This window comes from Caenorhabditis remanei, chromosome V (genome assembly GCF_010183535.1).
Source record: "Caenorhabditis remanei strain PX506 chromosome V, whole genome shotgun sequence".
In the NCBI taxonomy this organism is placed as follows: Eukaryota; Metazoa; Nematoda; class Chromadorea; order Rhabditida; family Rhabditidae; genus Caenorhabditis; species Caenorhabditis remanei.
The window spans coordinates 2,221,079-2,245,725 of record NC_071332.1 but is presented as its reverse complement, the minus strand read 5'-3'; the positions used below and the strand labels follow the sequence as shown (position 1 = coordinate 2,245,725).

Sequence of the window (24,647 nt, the reverse complement as noted above, 5' to 3'; positions counted from 1 at the left end):
ATGTTGAGGTACGGAGAGAGAGACGCAGAGAAGCGAGACACTCTAACCGTCTGCGTCTCCCCTCTCTCCCTCTCCCCTCTCCCCCAATAACTTATGTTTCTTTAAAGGCGCATATCTAGAAAGTGTGAATATCTATCAAAAAGTTGTCAATTGCAAAAATGAAGGTCTTGCCTTGGACTACACAGTCAATGTAATTTTTTTTTAATTTGGAATGAAAATAAAAAAGTTACAGGCATTGAAACTTCAGGTAATTTTTTTCAGATCCATCTTGGAACCCAATACTAACTAACCAAAAATTGAAAATCACAAAATCACACATCCTATCATGGTTGAATCCACACAGACATATCACACACTAACGTAATATTTTGTTTTTTAATTATTTCCCCTTTCCACCTTTCAAAGATCATCAGTAAACCTACTGTCCCGAAAAAATATGCGTCATTGCTATAACGGTTGACTTGTTTTCGTTCTGATTCTCAATTTTTGTCTGTTTAGAAGAAAATACTATGTGATACTTTGTTGTTCATTTGGTGTTCAGTTTATTTACCTGAAAATTCATTCAAAATCTGAAAAATTTGTATCCTTGTCTTGCAAACAACTGGAAAAATAGTGATCTTTTGGCTAAATCTTTTACCTAGACATGTTCTGATTCATTTTGTGAAATAAGGGCATTTTTTTAAATTATTTGTATCTGAAAGTACACTTCCTGGATGTCTTTCAGAGAAAAGAATCATCAGATTTTAAAAAATTGAGATTTTAAAGAATCCGTCTCAGTCTTTCATTTAATGAACCAAGTCATGATATTTATTTTTGCAGTTTACAGTTTTTCGATAGGTCTGCAAGTTCATGATATATGTCCCTTTAAAGTTTCGGGATGTAAGAGAGAGAGAGAGAGGAGGGAGAGACGCAGAGAAGGCAGACACTCTAGCTGTCTCCGCTCTCTTCCTCGTGCGCTACTAAGTGTCTATTTTTAAAGGCGCATATCTCAAGAGTGTAAAGAGATATCAAATAGTTTTCAATTACAAAAATATAGGTCTAGATCTGATCTACAAAATTCATATTTTAGTTCTCTACCAAACCTTGATTTAACAAAGTTACAAGCCTTCAAAGTTGGGGTTTTTTTTCAACGATTTTGGATAATTTTGAACTTTTTTAGATGCTGTTTTGACATAGCTCAATCTACCAAGTTAAGAAACAATAATTTTTAATTTTCGGCTTATTGTTACTCCCCTCGCCTTTTTTATTGACACGGAAAGAGTAAGAGAGAGACGCAGAGAAGCCAGACACTCTAGCTGTCTCCGCTCTCTTCCTCGTGCGCTACTAAGTGTCTATTTTTAAAGACGCATATCTCAAGAGTGTAAAGAGATATCAAATAGTTTTCAATTACAAAAATATAGGTCTAGATCTGATCTACAAAACTCATATTTTAGTTCTCTACCAAACCTTGATTTAACAAAGTTTTCAAGCCTTCAAAGTTGAGCATTTTTTAATCAAAAAATGGAATTTTTTGGACTTTTTTCTAAATAACTCACCGGTCTCACCACAATATCCAAACTTGAAAACCCGATACCAAAAAGTGCAAAACCAATAATCATATGTCGATAAGTCAACGATATCCGTTTTGTATGATAGGCAGTCAAGTAGATCAAAGTGATGTTGAATAACAATGTGAGAAAGTACGCAGAATATGATACGAATTCTGCGATTTCAGCTTCCATTTTTTTGGTTTAGTCTAGTCTAGTTTCTCATTTATATACATATATATGTGCATACGTGATTTTCTTTTTCAGATTTCGCAGGAGACCTGTGAAGGCCCCACCCCCTTTAGCAGAGAGCGGAACAAAAAAAGAAAGGCGAGAAAACATAAGAGAGATGTATTCTAATGAGAATAAATGCAATTAAAGAACATCCGGTGTATAGTAACTTTATTTTCAGATAATACGAAATGCTTGCCAACACCACAACAATTGTCTTCTCAAAATGGTTGACATTATCAAAAGTGATCACATCCGTTGGATTCTTCTCCACCATCATCGCAGTCACCACTTTCCTTATCCTCAGTTTTTTCTTTGTCCGAACTAACTACGAAAACTACAAACGGTATATGGTAGTGTTCTCCTTGCTTGGTTTTGGGCTAGCTGCCATCGAAGCAGCGGTGAATCCGATATTCCATTCTTATAATGTCGGATTTGTCATGTTTAGCTTGGCACACCCGTTTAGTGCGTCTACTGAGGTGGCGTTTACGCTTTTGCGTGAGTTTAGCAGGAAAAATGGTTTTGAAATTGAAAAGTTTCGTATTTTCAGTATTCTACACTGGGTTCTACGCTGCTACCATTTCCTTCTTGACGGCTCAATTCTTCTATAGATTCCTGGCTATTGTGTAGTAAGTTTGAGATGTTGAATTTGGCAGTGTTGTGTAGTCCAAGTCAATATCTTCATTTTTGTAGTTGACAATTTTTTGATAGCTATTCACGCTTTTGAGATATGGGCCTTTAAAGGTGGATGATGAGAAACAAGCGGTGGAAAGAGACGCAGAGAAGCTAGAGTGTCTCGTTTCTCTGCGTCTCTCTCTCACTCTTGTTTTTTAAGCATCTTAATTATAAACCAAAAAAATGTTGTTATCGTTGGCATTTTCTGAGTTTAAAAAAAATTTAGTTTAAAAAAAACTGAATTTCGAGAGGTGGAAAGATACGCAGAGAAGTTAGAGTCTCTCGTTTCTCTGCGGTTTTCTTTTTTATAGTCAATTTTCAAAGCGTTGTATCTTAAAAGCTATGAGAGCTATCAAAAAGTGGTAAACTACAAAAATGTAGCTCTTGATTTGATCTACACAGCCAACCAAGTTTCAAACAAATTAAGCAAACCACTGCCTAACTATAACTATATAAACTCCTCGCATTTCTAGCCCCCAACTGGTCCCCACCTTCTTCGGTGGTTTCAAAATCCTCATCTGGATTTCATATTCCTTTTACTTTGGTGTCCAGTGGGCACTTGGAGTTATAATATTTGCTCATTTGGATGACGTGGCAACTGAGTATATGCAAGATGAGATGCTACAGTATTATGGAAAACGGATAGAAGATATTGCGATGTGTGCAGTGGTGGCGTACGACAAGAATTATAATTTGAGATGGTTTAATGTGATGTGTATATTGAATATGACGTTGATTATGGTAAGGGCTTAGATGAAAGATAGCTCTACGTTTTTGTAGTTGACAACTTTTTGATAGGTATTCATGCTTTTGAGATATGTGCCTTTAATGAGAGGCTACCAAAAAACATTTCTTCATTTTCATTTTGTAGTTGTCATCATTTTAGTATGGTCTGTTCATTGAACGCCATTTTGAGCTATAGTTCGACTAAATTTATGAATTTAGTAGTTCTTCCTTCCAAACTATACCAAATTTCAGATGATCCAATACGGCCTCATCATCGGGTTCGGTTGGCGTATGAGTGTCACAATCAAACAGGCTGTCTCAATGCTTTCCACTTCTATGATAAAATTGCACACCCAGTTTTTTAAGGTGCTAGTGTTACAGGTAAGGAGTTTTATGAAAACTAAAATTTGAACGTGGCATTCTGCTCATTGGAATACCACAGTTTAAATTTTATATTGGTTGTATAGACAAAATCTAGCTCTCTATTTTTGTACTTGGAAGATTTTTGATAGCTATTTACGCTTTCGAGATATGCCCATCCAAAAATTGAAGGCGCTATGGGGAGACGCAGAGAAAGCAGACACTCTAGCTGTCTGCGCTCTCTCACGTTCCTCCTCTTTCACCTCCTACCTACCCATTTTTGAAGGCGCATATCTCGAAAGCATGAATAGCTATCGAAAAGTTGTCAACTACTAAAATGAAAAGCTAGAGTAGATCTGTACAATTCATGTAAAAATTTTGAATTGATGCAAAATCTGTCAAAGTTATAAACTGTCAAAAAAGTCAATTTTCAAAAACAAAGTTTTGAAAAATCTCTTTTTTTTTGGTTATTTTGGTTACTTTTCTTTTATTAAAATTGAGTTTTTGTCGTCAAAAATTTTTTTTTTAATTCAGATCCTCGTCCCCACTATCACACTATTCCTGCCTGTCTTCATCCTTATGTACACTCCACTATTCAATTTCCAACTCCGCTTCCCATCCGGTGTGATGCTCAGCGCCTTCTCATTTTTCCCGGCTATGGATGCGATCATAGTCATGTGTATCCTGACGGACTATCGAAATGCTATCAAAAGTGTGTGTACTTGGTCTGAAAATCCTAAAACGAATTTTATTGCAGATATGTTCGAAGGCGTCTCAATGACAGTTCACGGCGCAATGCGGGTTACAAATGTGGCGGAAAGTACGGCGATGTCTCGGTGGACAACGTAGAATTGGGTATTTGAAATAAAAGACTTTTTGTACCTTTTTTTGTACTTTTTCAATAAATTTGTCTGAGATCTTGTAAAGGGAAAGAGAGGGGATAGTGTTATTGTGGACTTGTAACGGAAATTAGTCTGCGATAGGAAAATATATATCTTTTTTTGGAATTTTACATTGTTTTGGTGGTTTTCATACTTTTCTTGGTTTCAGTTTATCAAAAGTTGAACTACATTTTTAAAAATTTTACTGAAAAGTTACGATGTTTGACAGGTTGTAACTTTATTACATTTTATTTAATATAAAAGTTTTTACATTTTTCTTGTAGATCAAAACCAGTTCTTCATTTTTGTAGTTGACAACTTTTTGATAGCTTTTCACGCTTTTGAGATATGCGACTTTGAAGATATGAACCTAGAATTTCTATGGGAGAGACGCAGACAACGAGAGCGTCTATCTTCTCTGGGTCTCTTCTCGCCTAGGAACCTAACTTCAAAGCGGTGTATCTTGAAAGCGTGAATAGCTATCAAAAAGTTGTCAACAACAAAAATAAAGATCTAGGTTCGATCTATACAAATCATACAATAATTTTGGATTTGAATCAGATTTGACCAAGTTACAGGCTGTCGAAAATTGGTTTTTCGGGAAATGACTCAGTCAGCAATAACAACATTTTTCAAAATAAAAAATAAAACGAAAACTAAGTCGATTCCTTAATTTAAGACGTTCATAGTCAAGTTGCTGAAAAGACTAAGTGAAGGAAAGGCACAGAGAAACGAGACACTCTAGCTGTCTGCGTCTCCTCCTTCTTCCGCTTTCTCTTACTTTTAGGGTGCCTATTTTCAAACGTGCACATCTCAAAAGCGTGAATAGCTATCAAAAAGTTGTCAACTACAAAAATGGAGAGCTAGGCTTGATCTACACAACCATAGTAAACTTTAACCGATACAACAACAAAAAACTCGGTGGCGAGCTCTCAAAAAGTACAAGACAGACAAACTTTCAAAAAACCATATCTCACAAGACTAGGCCCAACTAATAATATTGTTTCCAGGTAACATCACTACGTATTATCATCGTCAACGGAAATTGGAATACGTACATACACATATCTGTTTTTCCCTTTAGTTTTAGACAACTAATTTTGATTAGTATCGATCCTTGAGGAGAATAACAGAAAAATTTTTTATTCCTCAATGAAAATGCCATTTATCCAACTGGATAAACTAACCAGGTTAATTGCTGCCTTTGGATTCATCTCCACATCAATATTGGTACTTTTATTCATATTTTTGACGATTTATTTTGTAAAACGAGATTTCGGCTCTTATCGAAATTTATTGATTGCTTTTTCGATACTGGGCTTTGCATTTTCCTCTTCTGAGTATATAGTTCATCCGGTAAACCTTTTTCCTGCCCTTCTAAAAGAGGTTTTTTCTTTTTTTTTCCCAGATGATCCATAGCTACAGTGCTGGCTTTGTATACTTTACCAATCCATCATCCTTATTTTCCAACGAGGAGATGAAAATTGGTTTAGTCCTGTTTTGCGGGATTTACGGTGCTACAGTATGCTTTATAGCTATACAGTTTTTGTATAGGTACTGGGCGCTGTTTGAGTGAGTCTCATTTTGATCTACTGGTTATTCAATGATTATGAATTTAGTGTCAATAAAATGAAATGGTTCGAAGGATGGAGAATATCGATCTGGTTCTTCTACAGCCTTTTCATAGGAACTATTTGGGCGATTGGGATTTTTCATTTCTTGGAAAATGACGACTACTCTCTTGACTACTTCCGACAAGGAGTACGTCAACACTATTCCCTAGAACTCTCATCTATACCTAGCTTCACTTCTTTGATCTACACTAGAAACGGGGATGTCAGATGGAAGAATTTGATGTGTACTGTGGAGATGACGATGATTATTGGCATGCAATATTTGATTATTTGTTTTTGTGGAAGGAAGATGAGTACGGGCATGAAGGAGAAGATATCGATGTTGTCGGAGACGAGTCGGAGGTTGCATACACAGTTTTTTAAGTCGTTGGTGTTACAGGTTGGTTATAAATGTCAAAAAAGTTGAAAAACTTTGAAGATGTGTTATACAGCCCATTGTCATCCCACAGTTTAAGTTTTGTATTGGTTGTATAGACAAAATCTAGCTCTCTATTTTTGTAGTTAAAAGTTTTTTGATAGCTATCCACCCTTTCGAGATATTGGGCTCCGAAAATTGAGGGTTACATAAGGAGAGGGAGAGGCGCAGAGAAAACAGACACTCTCGCTGTCTGCGCTCTCTCACCCTCCTCCTTTTTTCTACCAGTTTTTGAAGGCGCATATATCGAAAGCGTGAATAGCTATGGAAAAGTTGTCAACTACAAAAATGGAGAACTAGATTTGATCTATGCAATCCAGGTAAAATTTCAGAATTGGTGCAAAATCTGGAAAAGTTACAAACTGTCAAAAAAGTCAATTTTGCGAAAAAAAGTTTTTATTGAAATCCTATTTTAAGCCTATTTTTGAAACCCGGAACCTAGAACAGAAATTCTAAAAACAGAATTAGTTCAAAAAGTAAGCAGACCGAAAAAAACATATGTCACGTCATTTATTAAAAATTTTGCATTTTTTCGACCTGATGACGAATCTACTTTTTTGCAGATAGTAGTCCCAACCTTCCTTCTGTTTCTCCCGATGATCGTCATCATCTATCTCCCCCTGTTCAACCTCGAGTTCAGCTTCCCCACCGGAATCCTATTTAGCGCGTTTGCCATCTACCCAGCCATCGATATCGCCATCATTCTTTATATAGTTTGTGATTACCGGAATGCTATTAAATACGTGTGGAAGACAATGAAGGCGACGTGTGTGCCCGAGAGATACATCCCGCCGGAAATCTCATTTCCAGTCTGCACTATACAGAATCTTGTCGCCTATCCGATACAAACGACGAGAATGGTTTGATGTAATGAATCTTTTTCTTCTATTTTTGGATTCTTATATATTAAAGTAAGACGTACTAATAAGGTTAGAAGTCCTTACTTTTTTGAGAAACAGTGAGCAGAAATGAAACGAAGAAAATATATTATAATAATGGGGTTCTGACAGTTATGTAAACATTTTTGAAGGTTAGAATGACGGAAACTTCAGGAAGAATATTGTGTTGTCATGATATCACATATGGCTGAGATCTTTGAGATATGGGGCGGTTTTCAGATTCTAGTGGGCATTAGACCGCTGATAGAGCCATTTATACCTCTAACAAGTTTTTTTGCTGAGTTTTTGTTGCGTAGCGACTTAGTGAATGATCTGTGAATAGTAGTAGTCCAAAGAAAGAATCAAAAGCTTTTTACAGAAAGAAGGTCGCTGCGTAGCGACTCAAGGGGTGATTGGACTAGTGAACAGAGTTTACGCTGACTTTGCAATAGAGCGCACTTTCGCATTATCATGATTTCAGATGCTGCGTAGCGACTCAAGACATGAACTGTAGATACAGAGTATATCTGTAGTCCTATCGATCATTGACCTTTCGATAAAAGTGCGGTAGAGCGTAATTGCAAACCAAAAGTACATTCCCATCATTGCAAGCAGCCTACTAAACTGCGTAGCGACCTGATTCGTCGTCTTGAGATACGGAGTCCTACTGCCCAACACCTTTCCCACCAAGACCATCTAAACTCATTAACCAACTCTCTGCTAGCTCAAAAAAACACGAGCTGTCCCCTAGACTCCATTACCAAAAGCTCATCAAGAAAAAGTGTAAAAATCGAAGAACCGACACACCGCCCCACGTGTGTCGTGGAGCATCGTACCGGAAATAATGTGGAGATAAGGGGCTCGTCTTCTCCTCCTACAGCTTCTGTTTAGTTGTTACTTTTCTCGAGCTTCTGAATTTATGACCAGTTTTTGTGTTCTTTTTGTCTAAAACCTAAAACCCTCTAGATTTTAGTAAATATGGGCGCCGCGTATCTCCGGTACATACAATTCTGCATTTTTATGGGAAATCTCGGATTCTTCTCCAACGCATTCTTCGGTTTTATTTTGGTCTATCTGACACTATTCTATATCAAAAGGCAGTTTGGATCCTACAAATACCTGTTGGTCAACTTCCAGGTGTTGGGATTTGTATTCGCCTCGTTTGAGTTCTTGTTTCATACGGTTGGTTTAGATGGGATTTTGGTTGTGTAGATCAAAAGAAGCTCTTTATTTTTGTAGTTAAAAACTTTTTGATAGCTATTCACGCTTTTGAGATATAAGCCTTTGAAGATCGAGATCTAAGAGACGCAGAGAAGCGAGTCCCTCTTACCATCTTTGAACGCTTATATCTCAACACCAGGAAGAGATAGTAAAAAGTGGTCAAATGCAAAATTGGAAAGCTATTCTCGGGCTATTCTACCATGTAAAATTTTCAGTTCCTCCACACGTACAACGCCAGCCTCACCTACTTCAGTCTCTCCCGCCCATTGGGTCTATCCAATTACGCAATGGAATGGATGATGGGTATCTACACCGGGTTATACTCAGCGACTATCTGCCAACTCGCCATCCAATTTATGTACCGTTACTGGGCGATTTTCGACACCCCGAAGCTCAGATATTTCTATGGTTTCTATTATTTTATCTGGGTTGGGTACTACACATTTTTCGGTGTCTTGTGGGCGTTTGCGGTTGGTCACTTCTTTGCAATGGATGATTTTGGCAGGAAATATCTGGGAGATGAAATTCTCCTTCGCTATGAGCGGAATATAACGGATATCCCTGTGTTGGGGCTGATTGCTTACGAGGGGGATAATATCAGATGGCGGAATGTCTATGGGTTGTCACTTATGACCTTGATCTCCACGGTACAGTACTCCATTATAATAATCTGCGGGCATCAAATGTATATTGGAATGAAGACTAAGCTAGCAGTGCTCTCGGCTCAACACAGACGTTTGCATCGGCAGTTTTTTAGGGCGCTTGTGATTCAGGTCAGAATCAGAATCCCCCCCCCCCCCCCAAATGACTAATATCTTATAAGATAAGATTCCAGATCAGTGCACCCACTATCATCCTCTTCTGCCCCGTCTTCTTCATGATCTACGCTCCGTTTGCCGATTTCGAAATGAGCTTTCCATCTTGTATTATTCAGAGCGGTTTCACGGTGTATCCTGCGTTGGACTCGGTGATTATGATGAGTTGCGTCTCGGAGTATGGCAGAGCTTTTAAGAGTGAGACATGATGATATAGGGGCGGGGCTTAAAATAGTTTTTTTTTTGCAGAGTTGGTGCACAACACAAAGGAAAAGTATGCGGTGAGAGCGAACAAAGAGGAGAGCAAGGAGACTGTGAAGAACACAACTTCGACTAAGAATCTGACCACTAAACTTTGAGATTCCATTTTGTATGTATACTGTACAGAAATTGATTTATTTTTATCAAATGATGCCAGATTTGAAATCCCCACGTCTTCACCTTTTCAGCCATTCCAAAATTTTCTTCGAATATTGTAGACCTCACGTTTTCCGACTCCAGCAAGCCCCTAGTAGACAATTTTCTAGAAACTTCTTTTCTCACTATCAGAAATAAAAATAACAGACAAAACTTTGCACTTGTCCTTTTTCGGTTTATTCCTATTACGTCTAGGTAGTGAACTTTGCATTTCTAAGTAGCACGGACGGTTGAAAAGCACAGGAGCAAGCGTCCAATATAATCGAATTTACATTTGTTGTGTAGATCAAACCTAGATCTTCATTTTTGTAATTGACAACTTTTTGACAGCTATTTATGTTCTCGAGATATGCGTGTTTATAGTTTGAACCTGAAAATGGGGTGGATGGCGAGACGCAGAGAAGCGAGACACTCTAGCTGTCTGCGTCTCTCCTTTTTTCGTTTATTTTTCAAGGCGCGTATCTCGAAAGCGTAAAGAGCTATTAAATAGTTGTCAATTACAAATATGAAGAACTAAACTTGATCTACACAATAAACATAAATTTGAGACAACAGGACAAAAATTGAAGTCAGAACAATCTGTGGAAAAATTTGTAGTACTTTTTTTTCTGAGTCTATTTCCTATTCGAAACCTAACCAATTTTCTATTTCCTTTCCTGTTTCCTGTTTCCACTTCCTCTAATGCTAATATTCCCTCATTTTTTCTGAAAAGTTGACATTTTATATGTATAACTGCAACAAAGAGACAAATCAGGTGGAAAATATGTTTCTGATTCTCTATTTTCATACATTAGTCCTTTTTACTTTCTTAGTTTCAGAAAAAAGAGCAAAAGAGCTCAATTTTTATTCTGAATCACGTCTAGTCTGCAATTATCTCTAATTGAATGCTTGGATAATAGCGGGGGAAATTGGATTGTTATAACCCAAATTTGTTGACAACTCTTTCCTTCCTTCTCAGGTTTCTGGTATATATTTTTCATTTGAAATTCTCAAAGTTTTGTATCATCTCCCCCAATCCCTCAAATTCTGAAAATTGCTGAAAATGCCCGAGCTCCACGAGATCTCCTACATGTTCACCAAATGTGGGTTCGGTGCTGCATTCATTGTCAACACTTTCCTTATATTCCTCACTGTCCTGCACATCAAACGAATCTACAGTACCTACAAGTACATGGTCGTGGTATTCGCCTCCATGGGTATCGTATTTTCCGGTTGGGAAATCGTGGCGAGACCCTTCGCTCATAACTACAACAAGGGATTCTTGTATTTTAGTTTGAGTAATTCGTATGATGCTTCACAAGAGTTTTTGCGATTTGCTATTGTGGCTTACGGTAGCTTCTACCTGGTTATACTCGCATTTATAGTTGTTCAATTTATATATCGATATATCACATTGTTCAAGCCTGTGGCTATCCGGAAGTTTAAGGGAAAAGGAGTTATAGTTTGGATGGTATACCCTTTGTTGGCTGGTGCGGCGTTTGGAGGACCGCTTTATTGTTTTGGAGTGGTGGATGAGTATTCGGATGAGTATTTGAGGTGGGTTGTAAAAATTGAATTGAAAAATCTGAACAGAGTTTTCCAGAGACGAGATTCTAGAAAAATATGGGATGGCGATCAAGGACTTGCCGCGTTTCGCTATTGTTACTTATGTGAGTTTTGGCCAGATTTTCTAAACCTCGTAACTTTACGAATTACTAACCCAAAATTTTCAAATTTATACCAATGTGTAGACCACATCTAGATCTTCATTTTTGTTGTTGACAACTTTTTGATAGCTATTCACGTTTTCGAGATACACGTCTTTAAACATAAGTACCTAAGACGCGAGGCGGGAAGAGACGCAGAGAAGCTAGAGTGTCTGACTTCTCTGCGTCTCTTCCTTCACGGTCCAATCTTTGAAGGCGCATATCTCAAAGGCGTGAATAGCTATCAAAAAGTTGTCAACTACAAAAATGAAAAGCTTGATTTGGTCTATGCAATCCAGGTGAAATTTCAAAATTGGTGCAAAACCTGTCAAAGTTACAGACTGTCAAAAGATAATTTTTAAAAATCTCAATTTTTCGAAAAACTGATGATTCTTTTCTCTGAAAGCCATCCAGGAAGTGTACTTTCCGTGACAAATTTTTTTTTAATTTGCCCTTTTTCATAAAATGAATCAGAACATGTATTTTAATTACTAGTCTAACATTGTAAAAAGTTATAAAAAAGTTGAAAAAAAACTTTTGAACTTTTAGACAACCGAAATCTCAGCACCTGCTAATTAAACGTGTCTGGGTACAAATTTAGGAAATTTAAAAGACTGATGTTACATTTAAACTAGACTCGTTTTTCACTACAACAAAAAAAGCGTCACCGTCACCCCAGACTGTACTTTTCCAGGACGCCCACGGCCATTTCAGATGGCGTAATATCTGCTACCTTCTCACCTCTATATCTGTCATGGGCTCCCAATATCTCATTATCATTTTCTGCGGGCTCCGCATGCATCTCACGATGAAAAAAGAGCTGCGAAACTTTTCCGTGCCCAACCGCCGACTCCAGAAACAATTCTTCACGGCTCTAGTGGCTCAAACCCTTGCTCCAACACTTCTTTTTGTGGTTCCAGCTGCGCCGATCTTGTTGGGACCCCTATTGGACACCGAATTGAGTATCCGGACTGGAATGATATATGTACTTCTGAACTTGTACCCACCGATTGATAGTATCGCGTTTATGATGATCGTTTCGGAGTATAAAGTGGTTATTTGTGGTAAGAACCCTTTAGTTTTAGGAATAATTAGGGAAAAATGGATTTTCAGAACTCTGTGGGTATCTCACTTTCAAATCGGGCAAAGGATCTAGGCAGACATCTCAAGTTTATTCAACTTATATCACCTAACTTTAATGGTTTCTGATAACACTTATTCATTTCAAATTTATATTAATTTTGTAGATCAAAAATAGTCCTACATGTTTGTAGTTGACAATTTTTTGATAGCGTTGCAAGGTTTTGAGATACGCGCCTTAGCAGTAGAAAGAGAGAGTGGGGGGAGACCCAGAGAAGGCAGACACTCTAGCTTTCTGAGTCTCCCATCTCACACCACTCTGTCCCTCTCTCGCCGTATTATCTCCTTGGTTTGCAAGTTCCTATCTCGAAAGCGTGAATAAATGAAGATCTAGATGTGGTCTACACAATGATATCAATTTGAAAATTGTGGGTTAATTTGCCAAAAAGTTACAAAACTTTGAAAATCGGTTATTTTTTTGTCTAGGTTTTGTATATTTTTTGTTATGAATAGTGCTGCCAATAAAGTTTTTGAATAGCTCCTAATTTTTTTTCTTCATCAAGAAAAAAAAAGAATATTTTGTACCCGGAAGTTCATCTACAGACATTCTATTCTATTAATGTTTGAAAAACTGAATATCCCTAACAAACCCACTTGGTTCTTATAATAGATTGCTTGATTGTCGCCCCCACTGAATCCCAGTTCCGTTGCTTTTTTGTTGCTATTTGGCAGTTCTGACAGCAGTTCTAACAGCAGTTTAAACAAAATAATAATTGAATCGGATCAAGGGGTACGGCTGCACCGAGTAATAGAAAGCACCTGACTTTATACTTTATAAATTAGATTTTTTGAGTAAATGTGTTTCATGCTGGAGTTTTTTGCATTACATTTTGTTTTATGCGTTAATATTTAGTCCGGCTGGGAAGCTGAGGTCGTGAGGATTCTGAATCTGAATTCAGATTTTGAATACGATTGTTTTGAGCCAAGGTACATGACTTTTCCCAGTATTAACCTAGTCTCTTGTTTTTTTATAAGAAATTTAAAAATTAGACCAAGAAAGCTGAAGACGTGAGGATTCAGAATCTGTTGTTAGATTTTTGATAGGGCAGATTTGAGCCGAGTTACAAGACTTTTATTCTGAAAAATTCTTCTTTTTAATACAAATACTTGTATGTCAGCTCATTTTGGAGCTTAGAAAATTTTGTAACCAGATTTAGAATCCTCACGTCTTCCATTTTTTTGGTATGCTGATTTTGTAAGAAAACCTTTGGTGTATCCTTGAAAACATGTAAACTTTGAACGCATGTAACTTTGCTCATTTCGACTCTAGACGAACTTCGAAAACAGATTCAGAATTCTCACATCTTCAGCTTTCCATTCATACCATTCATACCAAATCCAGAACCTCCACTTCTCCTTTTCGTAAATATCTTGAGAGCACAGATTCGAGCCGATTTACAGGGCTTTTCAGACTTCAAACCCTGGTATCTCGCCTTGTTTTGATGCGTTTCGAAATCTGAAAACAGATTCAGAATTCTCACATCTTCAGCTTTCCATTCATACCATTCATACCAAATCCAGAACCTCCACTTCTCCTTTTCGTAAATATCTTGAGAGCACAGATTCGAGCCGATTTACAGGGCTTTTCAGACTTCAGACCCTGGTATCTCGCCTTGTTTTGATCCGTTTCGAAATCTGAAAACAGATTCAGAATCCTCACATCTTCAGTTTTCCATTGATACCATTGATACCAAATCCAGAACCTCCACTTCTCCTATGATTCGAGCCGATTTACAGGACTTTTCACATTTCAAACCATTGTATCTCGCCTTATTTCGATCCTTTTCAAAATCTGAAAACAGATTCAGAATCCCCAGCTTCTACCGCCCAAATTTCTAGAATCCTGGCTCATCAATTCCTCAGCCACCAAGAGCCACGAGTTCAACAATCCAATACTCTCTAGTCTGAAAACTCTCGACCACTTTCCGACAAACATCATTTCATTCACTTTCAATCCAATCAAATCACAAAATCAGATCAACAATCATTGGATACACGCCTCCTCAGCCGCTTTTTTAGCTAGCAATTTTCTAGATTTAATCATTGTTTTTGGTTTTAGCCAGGACACACCAACACAACAAGTAAAAAAAAATTACAGAATGGTCACAATGAATTTGAATTCCACAACCACCATCCTCCCGTTCATCGCTGAAATATTCTCTCGTGTCGGATTCGTTTGCACCTGTTTATTCAACATCATTCTGATCTACCTGACCGCATTCCACACTGAGAGGATAACCGGTGCTTATAAGTACCTTATTATCCTATTCTCCCTGGTTTGTATCTCATTTTCATGTCTGGAAGTGTTGGCTCATCCGTATCTTCACAATTATAATGGCGGATTTATATATTTCAGTTTGAATGACTATTTAGGCGCGTCGCAGGCCTTGTTGAGGTTTTTTATTGAGGCGTATAGTGGGGCTTACGCTGCTATTATGTGCATGGTGGCGGTGCAATTTGTGTTTCGATTTGCCACGTTGATGAAGTGAGTTTAGAGCACAACCACAAGGCACACAACCACAATAATAACCGATTTTTACAAATACCCATCTAGTTAATAGTCGAGAGCATAAAACATACTTTAAAAAAATCCAAAATGTGAGAGTAACGGACAACCACACGGTATAACAACTTGTGGACCAAAAAACACATTATTTTGACAAAACCACAAGTTTTTAGAAATATCCCTTATGGTGCTACCACCCGGTACACACAAACACATACACACACAATTTTGAAAAGAAACACGATTTCTGCAAAAACCCATGATTTTGAAGAAAAAAACACAATTTTGAAGAAAAACACACGATTTGAAACAAAAAGCGCAAATTGTAAGAAACCACAAGGTTTCCACACAATGTTATCACAGCCACACGGTATTACAACTGGTGGTAAAAAACACAACTTGTGGATTGCCAAAACACAACTTGTGGATAGGCAAAAAACACACGATTTTAACAAAAACACCACTTGTGGTAAAAAACACAACTTGTAGATTGTCAAAAACACAACTTGTGGATAAGAAAATCACACGTATTTCAAAGGAAAACACAAGTTGTTGATATAAAAACACACGCTTGTGTTTCCTAATTCCATTCTCCTTTATTCAGCCGCCGAACCCTCTTATCCACCTTCACCGGATTCAATTTCATCATCTGGATCATCTACCCTCTAATTTTCTGTGTTCTGTTCGGTGCGATGACCCATTATTGTGCTCAGGCGGAACCGTTTTCCGACGATTATATGGAGTAAGCCCATGGTTTTTCTTTAATTTGTTTTCACAGACAGTTTTTCAGAAAAGAGCTCCGCCGTGTCTACAATTTGGATATTGAAAAAACAGCGAGATTCATTGTGATCGCTTATGTAAGTCCCCTTCGGAAAATCGAAAAATCTCACCCAAAAATCTGAAATTTTCAGAACGCCGACGGCTCTGTGAGATGGTTTAATTTGGTGTTTCTGTTTGGTGCCATGATAATTCTGAGTGCTCAATACGCTGTGATTATCTATTGCGGGGTACAAATGCAAATGAAAATGAAGAAGGAATTAAAGAATTTCTCGTTGCCGAATCGAAAGTTGCAGCAACAGTTTTTCAAGGCATTGGTGGTGCAGGTAGGGCAGATGTGTGTGTGTTGCAGCAAGTTGTGGTTGTGTTACAACAAGTGTTTCTGACTATCCACAAGTTGTGTTTTTGACTATCCACAAGTTGTGTTTTTGACTATCCACAAGTTGTGTTTTTGACTATCCACAAGTTGTGTTTCTGACTATCCACAAGTTGTGTTTTTGACTATCCACGAGTTGTGTTTTTGTCCACAAGTTGTGTTTCTGACTATCCACAAGTTGTGTTTTTGACTTTCCACAAGTTGTGTTTTTAGCCACAAGTTGTGTTTTTGGCTTTTCCACAAGTTGTGTTTTTGGCTTTTCCACAAGTTGTGTTTTTGACTATCCACAAGTTGTGTTTCTGACTATCCACAAGTTGTGTTTTTGACTATCCACGAGTTGTGTTTTTGTCCACAAGTTGTGTTTTTGACTTTCCACAAGTTGTGTTTTTAGCCACAAGTTGTGTTTCTGACTATCCACAAGTTGTGTTTTCAACTATCCACAAGTTGTGTTTTTGACTATCCACAAGTCGTGTTTTTGAAAATCCACAAGTTGTGTTTTTAGTTTTTCCACAAGTTGTGTTTTTGACTTTTCCACAAGTTGTGTTTTTGCCGACAAGTTGTGTTTTTTGCCACAAGTTGTGTTTTTGACTATCCACAAGTTGTGTTTTTAGCCACAAGCTTGTGTTTACAGTGTGTTCCTCTCCAAAATTGTGTGTTTTTTCCAGATCACCCTGCCCACACTCCTCTTCCATCTCCCAGCTCTCCCCGTCCTTTTCTCCCCATTTTTCAACATTGAATTCACATTTCAAACCGGCTTTATCTACGCCGTATTCAGCTTGTACCCTCCGATAGAAACCGTCGCTTTCATGATGATAGTCTCAGAGTACAGTAATATTTTTAAGAGTTAGTACAGTATACTCAAAAATTTGAAAAAAGGATTTTTCAATAATTTTCAGAAAAAGTCCTGCGCCGACCTTCTGCACCAGATGTCAACAAGAAACGTATCTCCTCGGATATCAGTATTCATTAATTATTACCGTAACCCGCCCCCCAATTAAACGTGGGAAACTTAATTTTTTTGTTCCCCAATAAAAACTTTATTATTTTTACCCCAGTAACCAAAAAAAAATCCATTTCTAGTCTACTTGCACAAAAATTCTCAACGAATACAATGCAATTGGTTCGTTATCTCTAAGCCGCCCATCCCTAGAACCCATAAGGATTCAGAAACGAAAAAGAAGTGAGTCAGAAGGAATGAGAAAGCTAAAAAAGCAGAAAACGAAGAGAAATCAACCGTTTGGAGAGGATTTTGTGGATTTGCGGAAGGTGTTACCGCCGACTGTGATGCGGACGATGATTGAGAAGATGTCGATTGAGGAGCACGCGCTGCTTAGAGCAGTTTGTAGATATGCACATGATGTGAGTTTGGGAATTTGGAATTATATTCATTGTGTAGATCAAATCTAGCTCTACGTTTTTGTAGTTGGAAGTTTTTTGATAGCTATTTACGTTTTTAAGATATGCGCCTTCAAACATAGCCTTGGGAGAAGGAGAGAGCGCAGACAGCTAGAGCGTCTCGTTGTCTGCGCTCTCTCTCCCTTGTCACCGCCGCCGCCGCTTCAAGCAGTCATATCTCAAAAGCGTGAGTAGCTATGAAAAAGTTGTCAACTACAAAAATGAAGATCTGGATTTGATCTACACAATGAATGTAAAATTGAATTTCTGGTGCAAAAAATGGTGCCGGAAAAAGCTTTCAAAGTTGGTAAATTTTCACTGAAAAATGTCAAATTTTGGGCTTCTAACTTCATGTTTCCATCATTTTTATTGAACTACTATAGTGATAGAGGAAAATAGGGAGACGCAGAGAAGACAGACACTCTCGCTTCTCTGCGTCTCCCCCTCCCTCCCTCTTTCTCTTGACGGTAGAAACTCCTATCTTTGAAACCACGTATCTCAAAAGTGTGGGTAGCTATCAAAAAGTTGTTAACTACAAAAATGAAGATCACGTTCTAATCTACACAACCAATACAAATTCCAGGAAATCGAATCCTACTGGAGAACGCAAAAAACCTTCGAAATCGCGCAACTCTTCACATGGTTCCCACACCTCTCCGACTGGAATCTCACTTCTTTGGCAGGAATACAAAACGAGATCTTCGCTGCATTCAACCTAATCAAATCGGGAAATTTGCGGAAATTGAGTTTACGTCGTTTGAGAAATGTCAGCATTAAGGGATTAGTCACGTGTATTGAGATGGTGAGTGGAGGAGTACTGTAGGGTAGATCAAAAAATAAAACGGTTTTCTAGGCCACTGGCGAACCGGCATCCACATTTCTAAGAAATGTAGTGGAACTTGATATCCGTGGCTGCCTAATCCCGCCGTGTCATATCAAAATGTTTGATGAACTTTTTCCAAATCTTCAATCGATAATTCTCGGTCCAGACACAATTATTGCCGCCAAAAATAGGTTGGGATTTTTGGATGTTTTCAAACTAAAAATTGCATTTCCATTTTCCAGAAAGCTCACCACCAAATCGATAACAGAAATCACTCACCATATCAATATTTCATCGGAAGTCAAGTTTACAGAGAATGAAAATGTGCCTGCTGCAGATATGCATACGGCAGCATTTATCAGAGAGCACTTACCGGATGTCCGACATATTTTCATTGATCTGGATTCTTGATTGTATTGTAATGTAAATAAACATACTCATGTATACGCATCTGGAAAGAGACGCAGAAAAGCTAGTTGTCTGCGCCCTCTTCCTCTCTTCCATTGAGGTGTCTATATTTAAAGAGGCATATCTTGATAGCGTGAAGATTTATCAAAACGTTGTCAACTACAAAAATGATCTACAGGACATTTAACACATTTCCTCAGTTAACAACTTTTTGCTACCTCTTCATCCTACCGAGATATGGGCCTTTAAATATAGACACTTCAAAAGAAGAGAGGAAGAGATTCCGTTACACAATGCAAATAGAAGAAAGAAAAATTCCAGTCCAAACTACGTAAAATATATCAACGGTTGGAACTACATTTTTTGTAATTTGTACTCAATAATTTGTGGTTCCGCGTGGCCCCTCAACGTTTCTTTAAGTATCCGGATGAGATGACTGACGCCTATTTGAAGGATGAAATACTTTCGAAATATGGAGTCCAAATCAAGGATGTGGCTAATTATGTAGTTCTTGCTTATGTAAGATTGTGCTTTTCTTATCGAATGAATAAAAAATCCATTTCAGAACGGAGAAGGGGAGTCGAAAACACTGCGCTGGAACAGTGTCGCTTGCATCTTAGCGGTCTCATCATTGCTAAGTTTTCAGTACATGGTTATGCTGATTAGTGGGATATTGGTCTACCGGAAGATTCAAAGGAAATCAAGATGCTCGGAGTCCAGTACACACGAAATGTTGCAGAAACAGGTTTTTGTGGAGCTGGTTTATCAGGTTTGTGTGTTTGTGTGTGTTATTTCATTAAAAACTTGTGTCTTTCAACAAGTTGTGTGTTTTTGGAAACGCGTGGTTGTGTGGTTGTGTACCTTATTTCGGCTGTGGTTGTGGTTTCGTTAGTTTCATCGACTTGTGTTTTAACATGTGATTTGTTTTTGGAATTGTGTTGTTCTGGCAGTGTGCCTCGTGGCTGTGGACTGAAGTTTTGTGATTGTGTTACAAGTTGCAGTTGTGCGTGTGTTTCCACAACTTGTGTTCTCTTCAACAACTCTTAGCAATTTCAACAACTTGTGTTTTCTATGTCATTCAACAATTACAGGTCGCCGCCCCCACCATCTTCATCCAACTCCCCTCTTTCATCATCCTCACCATTCCATTCCTTGACCTCAAGTTCAGTTTTCGTGGCTCCATCATAATCTACGGATATTGCACATACCCATTTGTCGATTTTCTGATTATTCTCAAAGTGATCACAGAATACCGGAATGTGTATAAACGTAAGAATCTCTCATTGGTATTCTTATCTCTTTAAAATATTGTTTCAGGATTCCTGAAAAAGTTGCCCTAATATGCCAACAACTGTAGCTCCCTCCACAACTGTTAGCAGGACGTTGGGAAGAACAGGAACGTAATTATTTTGCTATTTATGATAAAGTAATACAGAAATCTTCTAACTATACAACAACAGGATACAATAATTTCCTCTTGGTCTACAAGACCACACTGAAAAAATAACAAATATCATCTCATTCAGATAAAAAAATGGGTATCGAGTTACCATCTCTCTCTGATAACTTTTTCTCTAGACTGTTCTATGTTGTCACGGTGTTCCTTAACACATCTTTGATCCACTTGACCCTTTTTCATACTAAACAAATTGTGGGCACTTATCGAAAGATGATAGTCATTTTTGCGTTAATTGGCATTGCGTTTTCCACGTTGGATATTTTGGTGAGACCGTTATTCCATTCTTACAATGGTTGCGTCATTTATTTTACGTTGGGCAGCACATTCAGAAATTCTAAGCGAGTAGCCGAGTTCGGACTTTGTAAGTGAAAAATATAGGGATTGTGTACTGTGACTGTTTTATTCTGGATGTATAGATCAAAACCAGGGCTATATTTTTGTAGTTGAAAACTTTTCGATAGCTCTTCACGCTTTTGAGATATACGCCTTGAAACACAGGTGACCGCAGTTGATACGCAGAAAAGCGAGAGTGTCTATCTTCTCTGCGTCTCTCTTCTGAAAGCTTGTAAATCTGCCAAATCAAATTTTTCTGTCAAAATTAAAATTGAGTTGTGTAGGTCAAAGCCAGGGCGTACAACTTTGTAGTTGGAAATTTTTTTATAGCTACTCACGTTTTTGAGATACAAAGATTTTCCCGAAGCTTTGCGGAGAGACAAGAAGAGAGACAAGAAGAGAGACACAGAGAAAGTAGACACTCTCGTTTCTCTGCGCCTCCTCCTTGTTGCATATCTTTAAAGGCACATATCTCAAAAGCGTGAATAGCTATCGAAAAGTTTTCAACTACAAAAATGTAGAGTTAGATTTGATCTACACAGCGAACGTAAATTCGCCAAAATCTTCCAGTAATCTACTCCGCTTTCTACTCGATGATCCTTGCCTTCCTCGCTGTTCAATTTCTATACAGAGCTTGTGTGATTTCTAAGTGAGACTCCTCCGCCCATCCGGTCCTTCTGAATCTTTTCCCAGACCGTCCTGGACCAAATATTTCGATGGATGGAAGTACATCCTCTGGCTATTCTACACATTTCTGGGCGGGATTTTGTGGTCCCTGGCATCCACTCTCACTTTCCCTGATGAAACCACGTTGAGCTACATGAGAAATGAAGTACTTCAAAACTATGGAGTAGAGATAAAAACTGTGCCGCATTTGGCGGTGTTGGCATATGTAAGTACTTTTAAAAAAGTTTCATTATTTTGTTTCCAAAAACTTTAAGAACGGTGAAGGCCCCCTCAAAACAATCCGCTGGAATAGTTTAGTCTGCATCGGCTGTGTCTCTGCTATACTAGTTTTTCAGTATTCTATTATGCTGGTTTCTGGAATTATCATGTATCGAAGAACCCAAGGAAAACTTACCGCCACGTCATCTGAACATGAGAGACTGCAGCATCAGTTTTTCAATGCGTTGATTCTCCAGGTTCGATTTTCGCGCTGAAGCGCATTTACTATGTTTTATAGGTCGCCGCGCCCACCATCTTCTTCCAACTCCCCGGATTTGTTGTCTTGGTTTCCCCATTTTTCGACTTCAAACTAAGTTTTCACTCTGGAGTTGTTGCCTTGGGATTTAGTGCCTATCCGATGGTCGACACTTTGATTGTGCTGAGAGTCGTCACAGAGTACAAGAACGCTTATAAACGTGCGAATTGTCGTTTATGTCTTTGAGAAGTAATAAGAATTTCAGGTTTTTTACAAAGTTTCGCCAAGGATTGCATTGAATTCCTTGGAGGAGACACACCGAGAAATCCACCAGCAACTGTCACAAATGCCTTGGCTATAATTTGAGAATTTTCTCTTGTGATTACTGTGAAATAAATAAATTTCAACTTTTTACCAATTTCAGCCAAGATGTTCCAAAATACTTTGGCCAAAATCATATTAGTTTTGTAGATCAAGCCTAGATCTTCATTTTTGAAGTTGACACTTTTTTGATAGCGATGCAACGAGATAAGCGTCTTAAAAAAAAGATACCTTTTATGGCGAGAGGGAGAGAGGGCGCAGCCAGTTAGAGCGTCTCGCTTCTCTGCGTCTCTCACTTTATTTCAGAGCCAAACGTGTCTTTAAAGACAGGTACGAAAATTGCGTCCGCGGTGGAGGAAGGGGAGACATAGAGAAGCCAGACTGTCTGACTTCTCTGCGTCTCTCCCTCTCAGGTCTAGTTACCCTTCTGTACATAGACACCGTTGTTTTTGCCATAATTCCGAGAAACACAGCGGGGGTAATTTCCGTTCGAGACGACGTATATAATTTCCGGTTCACTATACAACTTCGATACTGTAGTCGTGTTGTTTTATAGCCCAAGCCACTAGCTTCTCCATTTTCCACTACTCATCATGGACCCCTCTACTCCTAAATCCTTCACCAACTGGGTGACCATTGCCCAACTTGTTGCTCAAATCGGCTTCTGCTCCACCACTATTTTTTGTGGGATCCTAATTTTTTTGACGGTTTTCGGGATAAAACGGAATTTCGGAAGCTACAAGTACCTATTGGTATTGTTCCCGGCGGTTGGTATTGTTTTTGCGACAGTGGAGTTGTTACTGTATCCGGTAAGACTGATCATAGTGGGGTCCACCTAACAAACCTTTAGAACGTCCACTCCTACAACGCCGGCTACTTCTTCTACAGTACCCGCCGCCCATTTGGTATCACAATCCCATCAGTCACTATATTCATGTCATTCTACACCTCCATCTACGCCTCCACAATCTGCATGTTATCCGTTCAATTTGTATACAGATACTGGGCTGTTTTTGAGTAACATCTTGAAATTTTTGAAGTATTGATGAAGCCGTTGATTTCAGCGAAACCAAGTTGCGGTTCTTCAAAGGTTGGCGGTTTTTTATATGCATTGGGTACTCGACGATAGTTGGTGCACAGTGGGGATTGTCGATGTATTATTTCAATGCGATGGATGATTACAAGGAGCAGTATATAAGGTGGTAAATTCCTGAGCCTATTATCTCAGCACAGGTTCTCACAACTGCGTTCCACCGAAATCCCCTTGAGAAATGTTTATTTTCCTCCGAGTATCTCAGTTACGCACGCAACTTTCTTTGGTTTTGGTAGAGCGCGGTGGTAGGACTTGTACCGTGCTAATACATTCTGGAATAAGAACGTTGGTTGAGTTGGGGTCTGAGTTTACCACAGTCTTACTGTAAATGGCTGAACCCATTGAACACTAACTGTAAGCCTCAAGGTGTCTGATTGAACCACAAAGCGCTAATCGTGTTAAAGTTTTTAGCGATGTGCATCAGTGTGGAACGGAATCCCGTTTTTCGTTTTCCGCGTTTTTCGGGTTCCACTCAACTCTGAAGTGCTCTTACCCAGTTACAGTAATCCAACTCATCCTACATTTTTGAAAAGCTGAAGTCATCAAGATTCAGAATCTGTCATCAATTTTTTTCCTGGGACTCACACAATCCCCTTTTTCAGATCCGAAATGTTCGCCCGCTACAATCTCAACATTAGTGAAATCGCGCGACTCTCCCTTGTCTCTTACAACGCCGATGGTTCTATCCGATGGTTCAACAATTGTAGTACAATCGATATGACAGTTTTCATGATTGTCCAGTATACAATAGTCATTTATTGTGCAGTAATAATGTATCAGAAAATGGAGGAAAAACTGAAAATGTTGTCAATATCCTTGAGAAACCTGCACAAGCAATTCTATAAAACTCTGATTCTTCAAATCTTCACACCAACTCTTTGCCTGTTTGCTCCAGTGGTTTTTATCATTTATCTTCCACTTTTTGATCTGAAAGTCAGTATTCCAACTGGCATGTTTCTATGTGCTTTCACTTTATATCCAGCGATGGACGCTATTATAGTCATGTACATTGTAACAGACTATCGGAAAGCTGCGAAAAGTATGGTGAAGAAAATATCTTCTGTTTTTTCAAAAAAAAAAAATTTTTCAGAAATTCTAAAAAGCTTTCTTGACGGTCTTTATCGGATATTCAAATTGAATGAACTTCCTGTGGATGCAACGCAAACTACGAATACGAGGGAGATGGGAGTGATGAATAATAATGGTTCTGTTTGGTCATGAAGTAATTCTATTTTATTCAAATAAATACAATAAATGTTTAAAATGTGAATGTGTCGTTTTGTGACTAACAAAATGCTGAAATCAAGACGTTTCCAAATCTCACATATAACCAAAGTTGAGCGATTTTTGAAATGGCGGAAGGCGGAATTCTCTGCGGCTCGACCACGCGACGCGGTTCGACCATGCGTCG

General features: G+C 38.4%; 8 protein-coding genes and 1 pseudogene across 9 annotated transcripts; all 9 read left to right on the top strand.

Moving 5' to 3' along the window:
* Positions 1-1,948: 1,948 nt before the first annotated feature.
* Positions 1,949-4,367, top strand: GCK72_016837 (uncharacterized protein; the record flags this gene model as incomplete). The annotated part of the gene is made up of 6 exons (XM_053731725.1): positions 1,949-2,255; positions 2,308-2,386; positions 2,906-3,173; positions 3,411-3,539; positions 4,053-4,230; positions 4,276-4,367. The coding sequence occupies 6 exons, from the start codon at positions 1,949-1,951 to the stop codon at positions 4,365-4,367; spliced, it is 1,053 nt and encodes a 350-aa protein (XP_053580638.1).
* A 1,873-nt stretch (positions 4,368-6,240) lies between these two features.
* GCK72_016836 (uncharacterized protein) lies at positions 6,241-7,314 on the top strand (the record flags this gene model as incomplete). Its single annotated transcript, XM_053731724.1, has 2 exons — positions 6,241-6,375; positions 7,012-7,314. The coding sequence occupies 2 exons, from the start codon at positions 6,241-6,243 to the stop codon at positions 7,312-7,314; spliced, it is 438 nt and encodes a 145-aa protein (XP_053580637.1).
* Positions 7,315-8,346: 1,032 nt separating this feature from the next.
* GCK72_016835 (uncharacterized protein) lies at positions 8,347-9,721 on the top strand (the record flags this gene model as incomplete). Its single annotated transcript, XM_003094376.2, has 4 exons — positions 8,347-8,508; positions 8,763-9,320; positions 9,383-9,560; positions 9,612-9,721. 4 exons carry the CDS (start codon positions 8,347-8,349, stop codon positions 9,719-9,721), a joined length of 1,008 nt encoding a protein of 335 aa, XP_003094424.2.
* Positions 9,722-10,821: 1,100 nt separating this feature from the next.
* Positions 10,822-12,657, top strand: GCK72_016834 (uncharacterized protein; the record flags this gene model as incomplete). Its single annotated transcript, XM_003094377.2, has 4 exons — positions 10,822-11,315; positions 11,362-11,428; positions 12,159-12,528; positions 12,578-12,657. 4 exons carry the CDS (start codon positions 10,822-10,824, stop codon positions 12,655-12,657), a joined length of 1,011 nt encoding a protein of 336 aa, XP_003094425.2.
* Positions 12,658-14,703: 2,046 nt separating this feature from the next.
* GCK72_016833 (uncharacterized protein) lies at positions 14,704-17,233 on the top strand (the record flags this gene model as incomplete). Its single annotated transcript, XM_003094402.2, has 6 exons — positions 14,704-15,089; positions 15,715-15,852; positions 15,901-15,967; positions 16,022-16,213; positions 16,929-17,106; positions 17,160-17,233. The coding sequence occupies 6 exons, from the start codon at positions 14,704-14,706 to the stop codon at positions 17,231-17,233; spliced, it is 1,035 nt and encodes a 344-aa protein (XP_003094450.2).
* A 224-nt stretch (positions 17,234-17,457) lies between these two features.
* On the top strand, positions 17,458-18,892 carry GCK72_016832 (uncharacterized protein; the record flags this gene model as incomplete). Its single annotated transcript, XM_053731723.1, has 4 exons — positions 17,458-17,622; positions 18,242-18,460; positions 18,512-18,672; positions 18,724-18,892. The coding sequence occupies 4 exons, from the start codon at positions 17,458-17,460 to the stop codon at positions 18,890-18,892; spliced, it is 714 nt and encodes a 237-aa protein (XP_053580636.1).
* A 429-nt stretch (positions 18,893-19,321) lies between these two features.
* On the top strand, positions 19,322-20,229 carry GCK72_016831 (uncharacterized protein; the record flags this gene model as incomplete). The annotated part of the gene is made up of 4 exons (XM_053731722.1): positions 19,322-19,408; positions 19,455-19,658; positions 19,981-20,158; positions 20,207-20,229. The coding sequence occupies 4 exons, from the start codon at positions 19,322-19,324 to the stop codon at positions 20,227-20,229; spliced, it is 492 nt and encodes a 163-aa protein (XP_053580635.1).
* A 1,045-nt stretch (positions 20,230-21,274) lies between these two features.
* On the top strand, positions 21,275-22,188 carry GCK72_016830 (uncharacterized protein; the record flags this gene model as incomplete). Its single annotated transcript, XM_053731721.1, has 4 exons — positions 21,275-21,330; positions 21,375-21,573; positions 21,865-22,042; positions 22,088-22,188. 4 exons carry the CDS (start codon positions 21,275-21,277, stop codon positions 22,186-22,188), a joined length of 534 nt encoding a protein of 177 aa, XP_053580634.1.
* Positions 22,189-22,736: 548 nt separating this feature from the next.
* On the top strand, positions 22,737-24,457 carry GCK72_016829 (annotated as a pseudogene). The gene is made up of 5 exons: positions 22,737-22,910; positions 22,994-23,160; positions 23,208-23,345; positions 23,839-24,275; positions 24,327-24,457. Coding segments are annotated over exons 1-5 (1,047 nt in total).
* Positions 24,458-24,647: the final 190 nt, after the last annotated feature.